This window comes from Dunckerocampus dactyliophorus, chromosome 5 (genome assembly GCF_027744805.1).
Source record: "Dunckerocampus dactyliophorus isolate RoL2022-P2 chromosome 5, RoL_Ddac_1.1, whole genome shotgun sequence".
Taxonomy (NCBI): Eukaryota; Metazoa; Chordata; class Actinopteri; order Syngnathiformes; family Syngnathidae; genus Dunckerocampus; species Dunckerocampus dactyliophorus.
This window is the reverse complement of record NC_072823.1, coordinates 13381398-13400965: the sequence shown is the minus strand read 5'-3', so window position 1 is coordinate 13400965 and position 19568 is coordinate 13381398. Positions and strand designations below refer to the sequence as shown.

At 41.9% G+C, this 19568-nt stretch overlaps 3 protein-coding genes across 4 annotated transcripts in view; 1 reads left to right on the top strand and 2 right to left on the bottom strand.

Moving 5' to 3' along the window:
• The window catches only part of LOC129181235 (protogenin B-like), a 24873-nt gene extending 17475 nt beyond the window's left edge, over positions 1-7398 (bottom strand). The window contains exons 1-3 of the mRNA XM_054776130.1: positions 7346-7398; positions 4047-5878; positions 3425-3639 (exon numbers count right to left, since the gene is read on the bottom strand). Coding sequence (XP_054632105.1) covers positions 3425-3470 — 46 coding nt within the window. The 5' untranslated portion in view covers positions 3471-3639; positions 4047-5878; positions 7346-7398. The remainder of the gene's footprint in view (positions 1-3424; positions 3640-4046; positions 5879-7345) is intronic.
• The window catches only part of ighmbp2 (immunoglobulin mu DNA binding protein 2), an 11572-nt gene extending 830 nt beyond the window's left edge, over positions 1-10742 (top strand). The window contains exons 4-16 of the mRNA XM_054776131.1: positions 48-243; positions 329-426; positions 2098-2261; positions 2343-2543; positions 2631-2778; positions 2876-3050; positions 3149-3331; positions 3417-3535; positions 4402-4496; positions 4644-4767; positions 4841-5647; positions 5719-5918; positions 9106-10742. Coding sequence (XP_054632106.1) covers positions 48-243; positions 329-426; positions 2098-2261; positions 2343-2543; positions 2631-2778; positions 2876-3050; positions 3149-3331; positions 3417-3535; positions 4402-4496; positions 4644-4767; positions 4841-5647; positions 5719-5918; positions 9106-9306 — 2711 coding nt within the window. The 3' untranslated portion in view covers positions 9307-10742. The remainder of the gene's footprint in view (positions 1-47; positions 244-328; positions 427-2097; positions 2262-2342; positions 2544-2630; positions 2779-2875; positions 3051-3148; positions 3332-3416; positions 3536-4401; positions 4497-4643; positions 4768-4840; positions 5648-5718; positions 5919-9105) is intronic.
• rapsn (receptor-associated protein of the synapse, 43kD) lies at positions 9311-19568 on the bottom strand. Of its 2 annotated transcripts, XM_054776134.1 has the most exons (8): positions 18974-19568; positions 18290-18628; positions 15344-15502; positions 13299-13397; positions 12484-12606; positions 11468-11521; positions 11196-11395; positions 9311-11128 (listed from the first exon to the last, which is right to left on the bottom strand). In XM_054776134.1, exons 1-8 carry the CDS (start codon positions 19196-19198, stop codon positions 11056-11058), a joined length of 1272 nt encoding a protein of 423 aa, XP_054632109.1. In that variant the 5' UTR covers positions 19199-19568; the 3' UTR covers positions 9311-11055. The 2 variants fall into 2 exon arrangements, with proteins under 2 accessions (XP_054632109.1, XP_054632110.1); XM_054776135.1 differs by lacking the exon at positions 13299-13397.

Here is a 19568-nt window from a genome sequence, read left to right as displayed (position 1 = left end):
GTAGCTTGTGGTTGGCTCCATGGAATGTTTGTGCCTTTCGGTCACAGGTGATATAGCTGGCTTGTACGATTCTGGTGGATGCAGTGCGACATCTCATATCAGCACGGGGATTGTAACAAGGGTCAGCCAGGCGTCCATTAGCGTGGCCTTTGATGATTCAAAGGATGGGCTCAGTTTTGATACAGATGCTCTGTACAGCCTCTTAAAGTTGGCAAATGATGTGACTTACAAACGAATGAAACGGTAAGCTGTCTTAATGTTGTTTTAAATTGTCTTTGTCATATACAGCTTAACATTTTATTTCATTTTTGTGCGTTTGTGCTGGCAGTGCATTAAATGTGTTAAATGGATACAAAAATGGTCCGGCTGCAAATCTAATCAGTGTGCTCTTTGGAGAAGCCAAACCTTCTTCTCATTCCCAGCCAGGTAAGTGAAATGACAGGTATAAAATGCAGACCATTAGTTACGCTTGCACAATCGAAATAGAGCCAACACAAGAGCTGTATCAAAAATCTGCTTTTACAAATATAATACTGAGTTTATATTGACACTATCTTAAAGGTACGATATATAGAATAATGTATTTAGTAGTTGTTAGTTGCAGTTTGCAGTGATGCACAACTGCACTGTATCATCATGAGAGGTGTATATACATAATATTACGAACCTCTCAGATAGCCAATTAATGTCATGGCCCCTGACTGTGACTAAATGGTCGCATGTTGAGACTAAAATGTCAGACATTCCAAATAAATTTACAAATGTGACCAGTTAATTTATTTTTATTATTATTGAATATTTTTTGTTGTTGACAAACTTCTGTGCCACACTTAAGAAGGCGACGAACAACAAAAAAGAAGAAGGCGGGCCGATGTGTGTGGTGGTACTGGAGTTATAATGTATGTAATGTAATGCTATTTCTCCATTATGTGTTGTGTACAAAACAAACAAGCACATTGTAACAGAGGGTCTTTGACCACTGAAGTTGTGAAAGCTTAACATGAAGGAAAGATGACTAGCAACAACACATTTCCAGTCTTCACAATAAAAGCGCTGCACGTTACATTCTGTCTGACTACACGAAAAGTAGCTTCCAACAACATCAAATTAAAAAAGCACAAAATGAATAGGGACTCGCCATTGGTATAAGCCTGAAGTTTGTTATCACATCGTTGTTTGATGTGGGTGACAGGCAGTGTGCTAGCATGAATTGACACCGAAAAAAATAGGAACAATAGCACTCAACACAGACATAACATCATCAAAGCTCACCTTTGTACATTCACACATAACTGCAGCAATGGAGCAAGTTATATTTAACTCTCACTCTGTCTCAATGTACAAAACCATGGTGGGTTCAAGGACCACTGGGAAACACTTGGCAAAACATAATGAAACAAAACAACATAAACATGCAAAAGTTATAACAGTTAAGTGTTCACTCTCTCGATCACGGTTCACCTTTCGCATGTCTTTGTTTTTGTTTTGTTTTGTTAATCATTGCTCCTGAAATTTCTCCACGGCCCGGGTTGGACCTGCCCTCAGACTGCTACGTAGCCCGGTGGTTGGAGATCCCTGTTTTAAATCAAACTCTTTGAACTCAACATATGATGATAATGATAAAGCTTTTACGTGTGATGAGAGGCTGGTGGTTTCTGGTCTACATTAAATACGAGTAATAAATAACTAATAGTAATAAATAATTGGGCACAACAGTCATAACATAACATGTTATGACTGTTGAAATCGCATTATTAATTTTAAGGTGTATGCTGACGATGATGCCACCAAAGACGCCTTCCAGAAGTTAGGGACGAAAACAGAGTGGTTAGAGAAGACAGATGCCATTTATTGTTCAAGTATTTATCAGTAATACTATGAAAATGATGTGAATATTTACTCTGCAAGTCGATTTCAGTGTGTGCCCCTAAATTTTCTGCTTGCGCTACCCAAATTTTAAGTTAGGGGCCACTCTGCTGCTCGTAAAAAAAGTTAGTCCTGAGCCCTGAATGTAACTTAACTGTAAGTGTTTTTTTGGTGAGTGAATATCCCACTTACTGTATGGATCTGTTTGTATGTGTGTCCATTTCTCTTTAGATGAGGTAGAATTCTTTAACTCCAATCTGGATGATTCCCAGAGAGAAGCGGTGACATTTGCTCTGTCGCAGAGAGAACTGGCAGTAATTCATGGACCTCCAGGAACTGGCAAAACCACCACAGTGGTGGAGATCATTCTACAAGCTATCAAACGAGGCCAAAAGGTAAACCAAAAAGCTCTCTGATTGCCTCAGACTCTATGACTGTAACTGTTAAAACATCTCACTGGAGCCATATTTGGGCAGGTTTTGTGCTGTGCTCCTTCCAATGTGGCAGTGGATAATTTAGTGGAGAGATTAGCCTGGTGCAAGGCCAAAGTTTTGAGGTTGGGTCACCCTGCCAGACTGCTGGAGTCTATACAAAAACATTCACTGGATGCCATCCTCGCCAAGAGTGACAATGCACACATCATTGCTGACATCCGCAAAGACATCGACAAAGCTTTTGTAAGTATCTCAGTGTGGGTGCCTTCCAGAATGTGAGCCGCTGTGACTTTATCTTTTTTTTTTTTATAATATCCTTAATCCTCCAAGGTGGGAATGAAGAAGAACACAGAGAAAGGAGGGCGGGGGAACTACAGGAGGGAAATAGGCGAGCTAAGAAAGGAGCTGAAAACCAGGGAAGCAACAGCCATCAGCCAGATTCTTCAAAGCGCTGATGTCATTTTATCAACCATCACAGGTTAGCAAAGGCATCAAGCAGATAAAGAGCAAATGCCATCCTGGTGTGGTCGTGATGGTGAAAGGCAACCAGAGGCCGCTTGTCCCCCTATCTGCAGGTGCATGTGAAGACGGGCCTCTGAAGTTCCTGCCAGCTGAGCATTTTGATTGGGTGGTGATTGACGAGTGCGCTCAGTCGCTGGAGAGCAGCTGCTGGATCGGCCTGCTCCGAGCACGCAAGTGCATTTTGTCTGGAGACTACAAGCAGTTACCACCTACCATCAAATCACACACGTAAACAGCTGTTTGCTGCCTTTGTTGGACATTTGGCATGTTCATTTTGACATGTTCTCATCATCATCATCATCATGTGCTCAATGTGATTCAATCAGGGCTGCTGCCAAAGGTCTATCTCTTAGTCTTATGGAAAGACTCATCCAGATGTATGGAGAATCAGTTGTGCGCATGCTGACCATCCAGTACCGCATGAACAGTGCCATCATGGAATGGGCCTCCAGAGAGATGTACCAAGGCAGACTGACAGCCCACAGCTCAGTGGCGACACATTTATTAAAGTGACAATCATCTTAATTGTAAAAAAAGACAATAAAATCTTGTACTAATCTGTAAAATAACGACTTGATTGAATGATGCATGCAGAGATCTACCTGGTGTCACCTGTGTTGAAGAGACCAGCACACCTCTTCTTCTCATCGACACATCCGGCTGTGGTCTGGCTGAAACAGAGGTGGCGGATGAGCAGTCCAAAGGCAACCAAGGTTTGGCTTCTAAGATTTACATATGCCTACATACTTTACATGACAAACCCACATTAAAGCAACCAACCAGTAGATTCCTATTCAACAATCTGTGTCCTTCAGTCCTGATGTGGAAGAGAGAACAAGGAATTTCTATGAAGAACACAATGTGTGTCGACCCGGTCTCTTCATCTTAATAAATACAGATAAAACAGCTTCTTATACAAGTTTTGTAAAGAGAGTCTGGTTAAGTTTTTGCACTACACCTCATGATGGTACAGTCTGTGCAAGAAGAAAATAAAAGGAAAACACATAATATGCATAAATAGGTGTAAATAAAGAACTCTCATAATTTTATAATACAGTCATGTCACATAGAATAACATGAGTTAAATTGTAAAGTACTGATTAGAATCCACATTCCACTCTACAGAGTGGGACTATTCCAGCCTGTAATAAAATGTGTCAAGTGGCACTTCTACTTCCAGTGTCCTCCTCAGTCTCTCCAGACTGATGTCAGTAAAGAACATACCCCGCTTCAGTTCAGCATCCTTCTCACATTGCACATGGCTGCACGTGAGACCCTCCACAAACACCTTCATCACTTCTCCAGGCCGCTCCCGCTTCATTTAGACCAGTCAGCAGCCTGCCGGGGACCAAGGCACCGTGTTTGGACAGCAATGGGCACAAAACAGTGGCGCAATCACACAAACCCCGGCTTCACAGAGTTCTTGAAACACTTGGGACAGCCTTTTGTCCCGTTAGTCTGCAGACACTTGAAAGAAGAACTCATTAGAATCGAGCACGGTCAATGAGAACTGATAAGATTTACTTAAGAAAAACAATATAGTGTCAACTTTTTAACAACATCATATCTGTTTGCTCAGGTGAGGTTGACATCGTGGCTCTGCACATAAAGGCTTTGACTGAAGCTGGTGTTAATGATAAAGACATAGCTGTCATTGCACCCTACAATTTGCAAGTAAGTAGGCCACTAAATAATCACATCATCTATGTCTCAATAAACCGTCTGTGCACTAGATGTGGTGCACAATTGATATACAGCTTGTATTGGATATTAGGTTGTGTACCTACTGTACATGGTTTGAATGTTTGGACTTCTGTGAAGGTTGAACTTCTGCGTCAGAAACTTTCCGTAAGACATCCAGAGCTGGAAATTAAATCAGTGGATGGATTTCAAGGGCGAGAGAAAGAAGCTGTGGTTTTATCTTTAGTGCGGTCCAATAGAAAAGGTAACTATTTTCAGTTTGTCTGTCATAGAAACTTTAAATGGATTATACCACTTCAAGTTCTTCCTGAATGCAGGTGAAGTTGGATTTCTGGCTGAGGACCGAAGGATAAATGTGGCTGTTACACGTGCGAGACGTCACGTGGCTATCGTGTGCGACGGACAGACAGTTCAGAACCACGCTTTCCTAAAGACACTGGTCCATCATATGACTGAGTGCGGGGAGGTCAGAACTGCATTTGAGTACATACAAGACCTTGTCCCGCAGAACTACGTGCGTGACCACAAAGATACAAAGACAGACACAATGGCCGAACAGAAGGTCGAGGGGAGGAAAGCCAAACCAGTTCAGAAGAAATCAAGTGGAAGCAGCCACACGAAAAATGGTAAACAGGATAAGCACATGATGTCCTTATCAGCGCTCACTGATGAAGAACAGAACAAGAACAGACAAAGGGAGATTAGAGGGATGGTAGAGGATTTTCTAAAGGACCTCAATCAGAGGGAACTCGATTTTCCACCATCATTTAACTCCCATGACCGCCTTCTGGTGCACCAGTTTGCCGAAGAGCTCGGCCTCATGCATGAGAGCAAAGGCGAGGGCAAAGACAGGTGCATCACAATCTCTAAGCATGTTACGCCTAGACCGCCTGAGTCAACCACAGCAGAAAAGGAAGAGGAGCTAGAAGAAAAAGAGGGAGCAGACCCTTCTCAAGATAAAGACAACCCTCAAAACACAGAATCTTCAAGCCAAAGTCCATTAGATCTAAAAGGTTTACATTTAGAACGAATGAAGCGGGAACAGTGGAAAAGGGAAGAAAATGTCCAACTTAAGAAGCAGCAGAACATCAAAGTATCTTCAAAGAAGGCCACTCCAGCTAAAGGTTAGCGTAGCAAACATCTGTATGTTTATTGCCGAAATTCTGTGTCAACTTGCGTATTTTCTCCCCGCCAGGAAAGAAGCGAACCAAGGCAGGCGCCTGCGAGATTGCGGCTGCCGCTTCTCCGGACGACAACTTCGACGCTCTCATCAGCGCTGTGGTGAAGGCAGACAGCGTGTGCAGTTTTGTCAAGTGTAAAGCCTCGGTGCTAACACTCGGACAGCTTTGTTTTTTCTGCAACAGACAATATTGCCTCAGTCACCACATACCAGAGGTAAGATGAGTAGGTAGAATAGAACCTGCAAAATGTTTGTTTTAATTTGCACATTTATCTACGTAAACGTGTACAGTATGTACACTGTTTACTTAGTTTCTGAAGACACCAATTTTGACAGTGTAGTTTTGTCCTAATCCATTTCTGTCGTTTCACACTTACTGGAAATTACGATCTCAATGTTCATCCGCTTCCTCCTCCTCTTTCCTTTTTAAGAGTTTAAGAGTTAGTCCCTCCTCTTCCACAACTAAGCCAAGATGGTGATGATTGAGGGTGGTTAAGCTCCATGGCTGCACACTCACCATTTAGGGCGTGTTGAGTGTAACATACTCAGATGTTGTACAACAGACGGCGCGCTGCATTTTGCCATACTTCTCAGTGGAATGCACTTGTGCACTATTATACTCAACAGTCTCCACCTTGCTGCAGCAGTGTGTTGTCTTGCTGCTCTCAGGCTATGTTCACACTGCAGGTCAATTCCGATTGTTTTGCTCATATGTGACCTGTATCTGATTTGGAGATCTACCGATACCGATTATTAGTAGTTAAGGAGGCCGATAACCGAAATTTGGAGCTGATATTCATTTGCGGTAAAATGTAAAAATGTTGAATAATACAAATACCTGGCTTCATTTAACTGGCTAAAGCATGTTTGTTTAACCAAACAGATAGAAAAATAGCTCCAAAAGAGCATGGACTTCTTAGACTCCGAAGCATCTCTCAGAAGTTGAATAAAAACTTCAATAAAAAGCTCCCTGAAATGTTTCCACAGTAAATAAAGTACCATTTATATATAACTTATCTTTGCTTTAAATTCAAACACAACAAAAAGTACAGGGAGTTAAGCTCAGCAACAACTCTTGTAAAGCGAAATAAAAACTCATACTTGTATAATAGCTGCCTGAATTTTTCAGCCTTCATCTTAGCGTACTTCCCTGCAAGGCAAGACTGAATTGAATTTCTTACTCTCTCACAATCACACACACAGGCTTCTACAATCACGGACTGTTTCCACATTGATATTACCAACAGCACTGTTTCAAGTGATTCACAGACATATCGGGAGCTAGCAAAGCTGTCGCATGTGTTTACTCCGCGCTTAACGTTACGTTATTGTAGTAGTCATGAGCTGTAGGGTTTTTCATGTGACTTTCACGCAAACACACACTATTCTCCACATTACATACATTCTGCCCATTGCTAATACATAGTCTGCTGAACTTTAGAGGATCGGCCAACTAATGTTATGGTAAGCTAGCTAACCAGCCGCCACCTTGGCGTGACTGTTTTCCTTCTTTCAAGTAATTCACAGACATGTTTACTCCGCTCTTACTTTATTCTGCTGCTCCCTGTAATGTTAGTGGTACTTGTGAGGTGTAGAGCACTGGGATTTTTCTTACAATTTCGAGAGAGATTTGTGCGTTTACCTTGATATGTGTTTGCGCTCAGGACGTCCTGCCCACGACAAAACTTGCCTCTCATCTGTGTGTGCGCGTGAGAGAGGACAGCGTCAGCTTCAGATTGGCTCTGTCACTCATGCGTGCTGTGGCTTGCTTAACCAATCACATGGCGCCATGGGTGGAGCAATGCTGGAGAGAGACGTTGCAGCCAGAGAGAGAAAGAGAGATGCTGCATTTGAGGCGAAAAAACCCAGTTTTAAATTGATTTCTTGATATCGGCTAGTGCCGATACCGATATACACGTACGTCAAAATTCCTATACGTTGTCGAAAGGCGTGTATTGCCGTGCTTACCGAGACTTCTTAGGTACGCACGGATGTAGGCAGTCATCGAAAGACGTAGTTTATCTTGCTAAACGTAGATGAAGGTACTCACCCATGTAGGCAAACGTTCTTCTTCTCATCCGAAAATTATTTTTAAAAGGTGGTAGCGAAGCAGCTCTCGTCAATGTCTCACCACTCCTGCATCAGACATCCACCACACGCACTTTGGAACAGATGTGGCAGCAAGTTGTCTACGAACTTCCATAGCCAAAATTGTTGCCTTCTGTCTTCCTCATCTCATCATTTGGAATCATTTGGTTGAGAAAATACCAACGCCTGTTGCACAAAAGTCTTGAAATTGCGACAGACACGTTAAGGAGAGCATGCTAGTAATGTGTGTCTAGATACTGAAATATCAATACTTCAATACCAGTTCTTCATGCCGTAAAGTCGATTCTGAAATCAAAATAGTGATACTTTTGATACTTTAGATCAGGGGTCACCAACGTGGTGCCCACGGGCACCAGGTAGCCCCCCACGACCACATGAGGTGCCCGCAAGCCTGCTTTTCATTCAGGTTTTCAGTTAATAATGAAAGAACAGAAGAAAGAAATGCATTCTGAAATACAAAATGTGAGTTGTGAACACCAGCATTTTGTTAATGTTCTGGTAAAACAAGCGTATTCACTTTGTTTGGGTTTAAAATAAGCTCTGAAAATAAATGTTACAAAAATGAGTAGCTCTTGGCCATTTTCATTTTGTAAAAGTAGCTCTGACAAGGAAAAACGTTGGTGACCCCTGCTTTAGATGTATGATTTTGTCATTTGTTTATTCTGATGCGTATTAGCTTGGCTGTATTGTAAATCACCGCACTACTTCAGTATACTTCAGGGTTTAAAATAAACCAATAAATTACTATGATGCCTTGTATTCTTTATGCTATGATGCTTTACGCTACTGTACACTACTTATTCAAATTTACCAGATACATTATGTGAATTTTCACATAGTATCGGGTCGGTATCGCTTATACCAGTCTGAATATTACCCAGTATCGGATCGGTAATTAAATCAATGGTATCGCACATCACTAGAGCGTACACACTGCAGCAACGTTCACTTCCGTAAACTCACAGAAATGAGTGATGTCGTGCATGCACGTCACTTTCTGGACGCTTTGCGTTCACATTAACAAGTCACATTTGTTTGGTAATGTGAACGACCACATGAAAAAATCGTTTTTAAACAACAAATCGGAATTGGGCATCATACCCTGCAGTGTGAGCGAAGCCTCAGTCTCCTCTTGGATAAACATTTAAGGTAATACAGGGGACCTGCGGTTGGCAGTGTGTGTCTGTGTAGACCAAACATCATTAATTACAATAACTGATTAAGAGAGGATTGTTTTGCCCACATTTACCTTGAGTGACAGCTGCTCAGGCTTGTAAATGTTTGTACTTTTAGGTACACGGCTGTGGAGATAAAGCAAAGTCTCACGCTCGCATGAGAATAAGCAAGGAGGGGGTCCTGTACGCCGGCAGCGGCACTAAAGACAAATCCATGGACGCCAATAAGAAATCTTATCTGCATCGTAAACTCGACTCCAAACTCAAAGATATGGCATCACAGAGGAAAATGAAAAAAAACAAAGAGATGGATGGTTAACGTTGTTGGAATAAAGTGGTGTGAATTCTACCACAATGTCTTTTTTTTTTTTCCATCTTTTATTTTGTAAACAAGATACATTGCACTGGACAACTGAATACATTCATACACATAAAAACACAATGTAGCACATAAGGGAGGCAGACAGGTAATATATGCAACACTTTGTGCCGCCATGTTTGAGATAAGAATACGAATACAAGTGTTAGTGTTACATTTAGAACAGGGCTCTTCAAAGTGTGGTCCCTCAGAGAATGTAACACGTTTGGAGCATCCCTTGCCCCCTAGAAAACTGTTCTGCGGAGTTTCCTGCTCACCCCGGACTCAAATTCTTTGTCTGTTCCTTCAATGATGTCTACTGGTGCCTCCAAGGGAGGTCACCGCACACTTTGAAAAACCCTGCTTTTGTCAAAATGTGTTCAAATCCTTGAATTTGTAAGTCGTTATTATTCCACTGACAACGACAGCTATCACTGGGATTGTTATGATCTGAATGTGTGCTCTGTTTAACATGACAGGATGTAGAGGTAGTTTATTCTTACATTGACGTGGTGAGCTGATGAAGTGGTTTGGTTTATTTAAAACAACAATGTATCACGTTTCGTGATGGGGCATCAATAGAATTCAATTGTTTGCAAGCTTTGAACTTTAAAACGGTGATGGTTTGAAAGCATTGCAAACAAATGTCAAAGAAAGTACACATTAGCCACCCCTGTACACTAATCAGCTCCAATGCAAGAGCTGTGTATCAAAAGTGCTGCCTTTGCAAATGTACAGATTTCTATTATTACAGTTGTTTTAGTCTGCAGTGGTGTATAAAGGCAATGCATCACGTTTCTAATGTTTTATCCAACCCCAATGTTAAAAAAATAAATAATAAATACATAATGAGTTTGAGATCAGCTAAATAATTTAATTAAATGCAAATTCCCAAGTCAGTAAAGCCACCACTACAGAGATTTGGATTATTCATTGTAGTTGTATGGTGTTCTATAGTTAATGAAACATGCAAGATCTGACATGCAGAGTCCTCCATTCTAAAGCTCCTCACATTATTTAATCAATCGATAACTATTTACATATGACTACATACATGACAAACCCATATTGAAGCAACCAACCAGTAGATTTCCTTCACTGTTGATGTGGAAAAGAAAACAAGGAATTTCTATGAAGAACACAATGTGTGTCGACCCGGTTCTTTCATCTCAATAAATATGGAGAAAACAGCTGTATGCAAGTTTTGTAAAGACATGAGAGTCTGGTTAAGTTTTTGCACTACACCTCATGATGGTACAGTCTGTACAAGAAGAAAATAACAAGAAAACACATGATAATATGCATAAATAGGTGTAAATAAAGACATGTCATCCTTTTATAATACAGTGATTTTGCTTAGAATAGCATGGCTTAAATTGTAAAGTACTGAATAGTCCACATTCCTCTCTACAGACAGAGTGGGACTATTCCAGCCTGTAATAAAATGTGTCGAGTGGCACTTCTACCTCCAGTGTCCTCCTCAGTCTCTCCAGACTGATGTCAGTAAAACATACCTTCATTGTGTCCTCAGAAGTGAGGACGTCCGCTTCAGTTCAGCATCCTTCTAGCACATGGCCGCATGTGAGGCCCTCCTCAAACTCCCTTCATCACTTCCCGAGGCCGCTCCCGCTTCATTTAGACCAGCCAGCAGCCTCTCAGGCATCAAGGCGCCGTGTTTGGACATCGATGAGCACAAACACGGTGGCGCAATCACACAAACCCCGGCTTCATGGAGTTCTTGAAACACTTGGGACAGCCTTTTGTCCCGTTAGTCTGCAGACACCTGAAAGAAGAAATCATTAGAATCAGACTTCAAAGGAGCTTCACAAGCAAGGTCAACGAGAACTCACTTGAGGTGGAAAATGTGGGAACAGGGTAAGGCCTGCAGCTTTTGGTCCCTGTCCCCGATGGACTCTCCGCACATGCCGCAGTAGAGTTCCAGCTCCTCCACACACTGCAGGAACTTCACCACCTGCTCGCGCAGCTCCTCCTGCCTCCCCTGGCTCCTGTAGATGCCTTCCCTCAAACAGTGGGCCTTCAGCGTGCACAGCTAGCGACGCATACAGAGCAGTGACATGAGTGGAACATGCGCGCCACAACATTTGTGAGGAACATCACCAACCTTGTTTCCCATTCCATCTGCCAGCGCCTGTGCTCGCTCTAACGAATCAAGAGCCTGGGGAAATAAAACATGACGCAAGATCAATTTGAAATACTACGCGTCTACACCAACCAGTTACAGCATTCGGTACACCTGCACAGAAAATGGCACCACATTATATTGAGTGTTTTTACTATTTTACGTCTTGGTTAAGGTTCTTGGTTGGAATCTCAGCTTAGACCTATCTGTGGAGAATTTAAGTGTTTTCCTCATGCTTGTGTAGGTTTTCTCTTTCCCAACAGTGCAAAAGCATACATGTTAGGTTAATTGGAGACTCTAAATTGTGTGAATGTGTGTGTGAATGCTTGTTTTCCCTATAAGTGCCCTGTGATTGGCCAGCATTCAAACCCCGCCTCTCACCCTAAGTGAGCTGGGATAAGCTCCAGCTCATCTGTGACCCTGAACAGGATCAGCGTTTTAAGAGTTGATGAAACTTTAATTTACCCCACGACAGAACAACTATATCACTATACTCATTCTTTCAGCTGGGATAGGCTCCAGCCCCAGAAGTCGCTCCAGTGGGATACATGACGGTTAGGCATGTCGATACTGGCATGAAAATGCGATATCTGTTTTTCTAATGATAAAGGCGGCAAGTGATGACGTGCTCCACACAGCAACAAGCTTGCTAGCTCAGTATGTCCGCGGTCTGGAATTTCAAAGCTTCACCTTTGGATTGTAAATACGCAATTTGCCATGAAGGCGCTGGTTATGCGAGGAGGGAGGTGTTTTCCTTTATTACTTTTAATATAACAGCTGCAGTCTATATCAGTATCGGTTGATATCGGTATCGGAAATGTGTATCGTACATCCGTAATAAAGCTAGTGTCTAGCATCTCTAATTGTTGTTTGTCTACAACTGTGCTTTTGTCGTCTTTTGAGTGTGTGTGTGTGTGAATATGTTGTGCAAGAAATGACCCGCTTCAGACGACTGTATGAACAGTGCGTATGTAAACGTGTTGTTGTAACCAAGGCACCTTATCATATTCCTTCAGCAGAAGCCAGCACTTTGCGACGGCCAGGTGCACGTGACCTTGTCCAAGACGATTCCCAATCTCAGTCATGATGCCTAACGCCGACTCGTAACGAGGGAATGCTTTCTGAAAGGGAGACGAGGCGACAACCAATCAGGATCACAATCAGAATCAGTTGCAAAGCAGTGCAAATTTGTATTTGATGTACAATTCGACACAGAATAAAAGCACGGGCTCAAATGCACATTAAAACCAATGCTTGTAAATCAATTAAAAACATTTGGAAACCAATTGAAACGGACGTTTCCGTTATGATTTCATTATTAATGTCGACGGCGACGGCCGCGCGGTGGCTGAGTGGCATGTTGGCCACATGGTCAGGAGATCGGGAAGACCAGGGTTCAAATCTCCGTTGAGCATTTCTGTGTGGAGTTTGCATGTTCTCCCCGTGTGTGGGTTTTCTCCGGGTGCTCCGGTTTCCTCCCACATTCCAAAAACATGCACGTTAGGTTAATTGGCGACTCTAAATTGTCCATAGGTATGAATGTGAGTGTGAATGGTTGTTTGTCTATATGTGCCCTGCGATTGGCTGGCGACCAGTCCAGGGTGTACCGCACCTCTCGCCCAAAGTCAGCTGGATTAGGCTCCAGCATACCTGCCACCCTAGTGAGGATAAGCGGCATAGAAAATGGATGGATGGATGGATGTCGACGGCTACATTTTTTTCCCAAATGTTTTAGTCAAAGCCACCAGCGATAACACACACAATGATGGAAGCTAATATAAGTAGGAGAACAAATGTGAAGCTTGCTCCTTACGTCAAAGTCCCGCCTGTAGCGGTGTATGTCTGCAAAGTTTAGCAAGCACAGGGCCTGCAGAGGACGGTCGCCATGCTGCAGGGCGATTTTCATAGACTCCTGTTGAAGGACAGAGTAAAACCATGTTCACATAAAAAGATGATAGGCATGAAAACGCAGTGAATTACATTCACCCAAATGCCTCAACATTAGGGACACCTGCGGAATGAAATGAGATCCAAAAACAAAGATAACAACGCTCCCCTTGACTGATCATCTGGTTTGTTGTACAAGTGTTGTGCATTATAGTGTTCCCTTTTAGTTCTTTTTTGTTTTTTTAATTACGCCGTATGAACGCTGTTACAGGCCAAAGCTGCCCCTTTAAGAAGAATTGCATTTTGGGAAGTTGAGTGTCTCTCTTCCCTCTGTCTGCACCGCCCATTGTTTTCTGCGTCCTGATTGGCTGTGGAGCATCGTCAATCAATCTCCTTCGTGCCGCCGTGTCTCCTGCGTCATCGCTAGCTTGCTGGCTTGTAAATGAATCTTTGCTTCGAAGGAGGAGGACTGCAACATGTTACAATATGTTTTAACAAGGATACAAAAACGCTACAGTACAGTGGAATGGCGCCAGGACAAAAAAGGCACGGTCACACGAGTGAAACACACGCGAGCAACTTAACCATTTCTTGTGTCCGACCTGCAGGTTGATCATTAACATTCAAACGAAGGTTTGAATTTTTTTGAGAATGTTTATACAAAAGAGAAATGTGAGAAAATGTTCTTGCCTTTCTGAGAAAAGTGTGTAAAGTGTATGGTGAGAGGTTTTACAAAAAAATTAAGTTGACTACTTTGCGGATTTCACTCATTGTGGGGTTTTTTCGGAACCTATCCTCCGCAAGGGAACACTGTATATCTCTCATGGTATCGGAACACTGGAGGAGCATTGGAGGAGAAAAGCACAATAATAAACATATTGTGAAAGGAATACCATTTGGATGCACTCATTAAACGAGCAGGTAGAACTACTGTTGTGGTACTTTACAGTGTTTTGTCATATCAAATCTATTCAAATATCAACAATATCAATACCAAGGGTATTATCAGTATCAGATCGATACCAGCATAATGAAATATGAAATATTTTTTAGTTGTTTATTTTGACAAATATGTTACTTTTTTTGGAGGGGCAAAAAGCCAAAGGATTTGAATTTTGGTTTGTTTTATGCATGTCAAATTAGAATTATTCTCTATAAAATGTGTTTTTGCTCACATCTGCGGGCGCCTGTAACAGATTGATTGGATTTACTTTACTTCCTATGGGAAAAAATCGCTCAGGTTTTCTTACCTTTCGGTTTTCGTCAGAACTTGTGGAACGGATGAAGCATGAAAACCGAGCTTTCACTGTAATTTTATTGTTTTGTTGATATTGTTCCATTGTCTTATTATTGTTATTGTTCACATATAAGTTTGTTGATAAAATACTAGTTTGTTTGCCTAAAATCTTTATCCTGTTTTTAAATGTGATGATAATCACGATCAATAAATGAAAGGCAAAATAATTCAATGATCTTGAAATATGTAGTAAGTAATAAGTATCGGTATACTGGCTCTGTATTGACTTGCTATCAGATCAATACCAAAATGCGCAGTATCACCCACCCCATTGAACGGCACGGTGAGGTGCTGTTCACTGTGAGGCATCCCCTTGTGCGCCTGCCGCTCTTGTAAAGATGACAGGAAGTGTAAATTGTTTGGCTGAATGCATTTGGCAAACGTAATGAATCTGAAAAGCATCCTGCTATCTTGTTACGAGACTTTTGCACGCCAAAGCAATGACACAGAGTTATTTTTCAACCCCTCCACCTCCAGCACATAATTAGAACAGAGAGCGAAGACTACAGGCCCGCTCTTCATTAACACTTTAAAGCAGCGCCTGTGTGGGCATATTTTGGTCCAGGTCTAAGGTCTGGTACAAGGGAACAACTGGTGCTCGCACCTGTCTACTGTATCTACAGCTCTGACATCGGGACGGCCAAAGACATCCGTTATTGTCCACAAGCGCTTACCTCGCAGCATTCCATGGCGTCTGGCAGGCGCTCCAGCTTCCTGTAGGCTACGGACATGTGGTACTGACTCATGGCTCGATACTTGAGGCTCCAGCCTTTGCCGTAGTCGTTGACCAGCTCAGCCGCTTTGCAGGGGAAAAACAGGGCTTTCTCATAGTCCTGTGAACGATAAGACCGCAAGTGTCGTTTTTGCTTGAGAAGTAAAGATGGAAGCATCCAAATAAAGAATCTTTCTTTATGTGAGCATAAAAGAACGTGAGCGCATTCTCCACATGCCACCTGGTCACAATGCCATTGAAACCAATCCTCCACGGGAAGCTGGGGGATTACTTTTACAAATCTCTGATGTCAAGGGTACGCTATCACCCTCCCTCGCCCCCCCACCCTCCACCAGAGCAGGCCGCCATGACTGACAATGCCCACTACTCCATGAGCTAACACTAGTTTGTTTGGATGCTCGGCGGTGTTATCATGCTCTGTAAATACACATGAGCGATTGCACAATCAAGTCACACGTGCGACACAATGTCAGTGGGCTGCCGCTGTTTCATCTCTGATAAACGAACAGCAGCCACTCTGCCAAATAAAACACCAAAGGCACAGCAGGCAATAGCAACAGCAGGTTCGAATGCGGCACATTCAGGCCAGCTTTTACTCTAACAGTTATATCGTGCAACCTGGGAAGTCCACGTTTATGGGGAAAAATGTCCCTCTGAAGTTCCCCAAAATGTTATACTGTAGTTCTAACTGGCGTCATCATGTCACGTGAGCCTTTTTGATTTTTTTTGCAGCTTGTTTCCCGAAAATAAGGCTGTTAAGAGAAGACTGTTACCACTTGTTATCAAAATTAAGGTTTCTTTTTCAACATTTTACAATCGTAACGTCTTTTTACACTTGCGTGATAAGTATGAATGCTAGACATTGGCATGTGTGATGCACAATACACCGAAGTTAAGAGTGTTTTATTGTTTTACCCCCTAATACTAACAGTAGTTTGCTTATTTTAGTACTTGTATCCGTTTTCGTTGTTTAACTTTTGACACTAGCATGATAAGTATGAATGTCAAATGATGCCCATTACCTCTAAATTAACAATGTTTCATTGTTTTACCTTGAAATATTAACAGTGGTTAACTTTGTTTTCAATACAGTGGAACTTCGGTTTTCGTTATTAATTCTTTCCAAAAAGGTCAGAAGAAAACTAAAACACACGAACACCGAGGCAATGTTTTCCTTAGGAAATAACGTACATGCAGTGAATCTGTTCAAGGCACCCAAAAATTTGAACAAAAATACATTTTATAAAGAGTAATTATAGTTTTACACGTAGAAAACAATGCAATATAATTATAAATGATGAATGGATGGAACGTATCGTTGATGCGGACTTACCATACATTCTGACGAGATCAAATTCAATATTGTCTCTAACTTCCTTCATCAAATAACAACTTGGCCCCATGGCAGGTTATTTAGCAGTCGCACTCAATAAAAAAAAAACGGACAGTGAGCCAGCAGCGCGTAGGGTGCTTTGTTCAGGCGCTTGATTTTGCGGAAGGATACAGTACAGGGCAAGCCGACTCATTTGTTACGTGAAATATTGTACAAAAACTGAGACAGTGTACAAAAAACGAGGTTTGACTCTACTGGTATGTGTATTAGTTGTTTTTTTTTTTAAAGTTTTACAGAGTTTAACATCTTTTTACAGTTGAAAATGACACACGTGAGGCGCATCTGCCATGCAAATATCCCCTTTCACATGACTGCTATATTAACAGTGTTTGATTTTTTTTTTTACACGTCCATGTTGTAAATGTGAAAAGATATAGTAGTATGTCAACATGTCTTTTTTAATTCAGCTGTTTGTGTATTTTGGTTACACTTACTTCAGAAAGTATTTTGCTGTTTTTACGTTTTACAGTGGTCAACTTCTTTTCACAAATGAGACGTGCGGGACATCCGACATGCAAATACCCTTTCGCATTACACCTGAAGAAAATTATTCAAGTATTTAGTCTTACCTTTTAATAATAATAGTGGTTGGTAACTTCAATGCGACATACACCTCAGTATAAGGCAATATAAACATGTGACTTTTCCCAGACAATCAGCAAAGAAGGTAATCCTCATTGAAAGATTAATCCTAATCTTTAATCTAAAAAAAATGCAACAATATAAATATAATAAATTACATTAAATACGTGTAATTTAATTAAATATTAAATCAAATATTGTAATTTTTTTTTAGAAAACTGCATGTAGTCCAATGCATATCATTGTCAGAAATAGAAGAGTGAGAAATAAAAATGTTGAATAAGTTCCAACAATTTCTGGCGTTGAAATTCTGAATTAGGGTTAATAAACAACATTTTGACACTGGAACAGACGATTACTATTTTTATTATTTCTTGTAATAAAAATGTTTCGAAATCCTAACGAATCACAGGTCAACCAGCATCAAGGAACAGATTGCGTTTGACTTAAATGTTCCACTGCGTGGACTTCTTTCGTCACAGTGTGGCAGGAAGATCGTAGCACTGACTAGACGTCTAATGAGATTGCTCTAAGCAGGGGTGTCCAAACTTTTTCCAAGGAGGGCCATATGTAGACCAATTCAAGCATGCAAATGCCACTTTGATATTCTATATAGTTTATGAAACACGTGAAAACCAATCCAATGTAGGTCTAAATATTTCAACAACAGCCTGCATCTTAAAGCAAAACTTCACCAACTTTTTTCCTAATATTATGGCTTTTTTTCCTTCGTAACACTTTAAGATTTTTATTTTCAGTTTGACTCTAATGTTTCTTTCTAATGTTTGATTTTAATTTTGAATTATGCTGCTCCTTTCCAGCTCACAGCCCCAATTCACTTCAATTCACCATTTTTGGGGTATTATGGATTGTCACTCACACAACTTGCACCTTCTCAAAACTGATACTCACCTTCAGGTGGATGTAGATGTTTCCCAGACTGCAGCAGACTCTGCACTCCAGCATCTTGTCGTCATTGTTGTGTGCATAGCGCAGGGCCTTCTCGTAGCTCTCCAAAGCTTGCTGGAAGAGGCTGAGGCCCAGGAAGGCGTTGCCCATGCTGAGACATACCTGACCGTTGAGCTGCAGGCTGACAGTGGTGCCCTGCATGTTTAAGCAGGTCTTACAATAGGATACCGTTTTGTGGAAGTCGCACAGCTTCTCGTTGCTGCGCGCCAAGTTCAGATAACCCTCGGTCAGGTAGTCGGGGTCCTCCATTTCTCTGGCCGTGTCGATTTGATCCAAGGCGTACTGCGAAGAGACAAAAGAGCGATAAAGCTGCAAGAATTGTTCAGTGTGCAGAGAAGTGCTGCTGATTATGTCAACAAGACACCGCACACCGACTGTCAGATTGCATGACACTTATTTACTCTGCACAAACCACACATGGAAGTGGTACTAAGGAGGCAACCTTTGACCGCTTATCGTTCAGGCATGAGGCATGCACTATTAAATGATGTCACATTGCTGGTTACGTAACGCAAATTCTAATTGTGCACGACAACAAAATGTGTGTATTTGAAAATAATAATAAAGGAGCATTTTCCTTTGAGTTTACAGTCATTGGTTAATCAAGGTGGTGCTTTGGAGTCTTACCTTGAGCATATCTTTATATTTCCCCATTTCCGAGTGAGCTGTGATCAAGCATCCCAAAACCCGAAACTTTCCTCCAGGATCTGAGGTCTTCTCCAACACTTTTGTCCACACTTGCAGCGCTTTGTCAGTCTGGTTGGACTGGTACAACCTCAGGCCCTTCTCGATCTGCTGCTTGGTTTGGTCCTGGCCCATCTCTGCTCCGAGGTGCCTCATAAAAATATTCATTCGTTTAGGCCATGCGACTTTAGCGGGGCAGCAGGAAAGCAGATCTCTGCCATGCAAAACACAGAAGAAGATCCCTTGAAGATGATCCCCTGAGAGGTCGCTGCCAGAAGGCCCAGCACATCCAGATCTCTCAGCTCCGGCTGCGCTGAAAGGAAACCAGATCCAACAAAGTCGAGCGGCGACACACCAAGACCATTATCACCAGTGACTTTGTGGTAAAGTGGAGGGCATGGAAATATCTTCCCCCATTTAACCCCGCAATAATCCTCCCTCAGCATGAAGCATTTCAAAGTTCTTCCTCATATTTGCGGCTGAAAAACGCCAAAGAAACACGTTTCCTAGCAGAGTGCTAGCAGCAATCTCCCAGAAT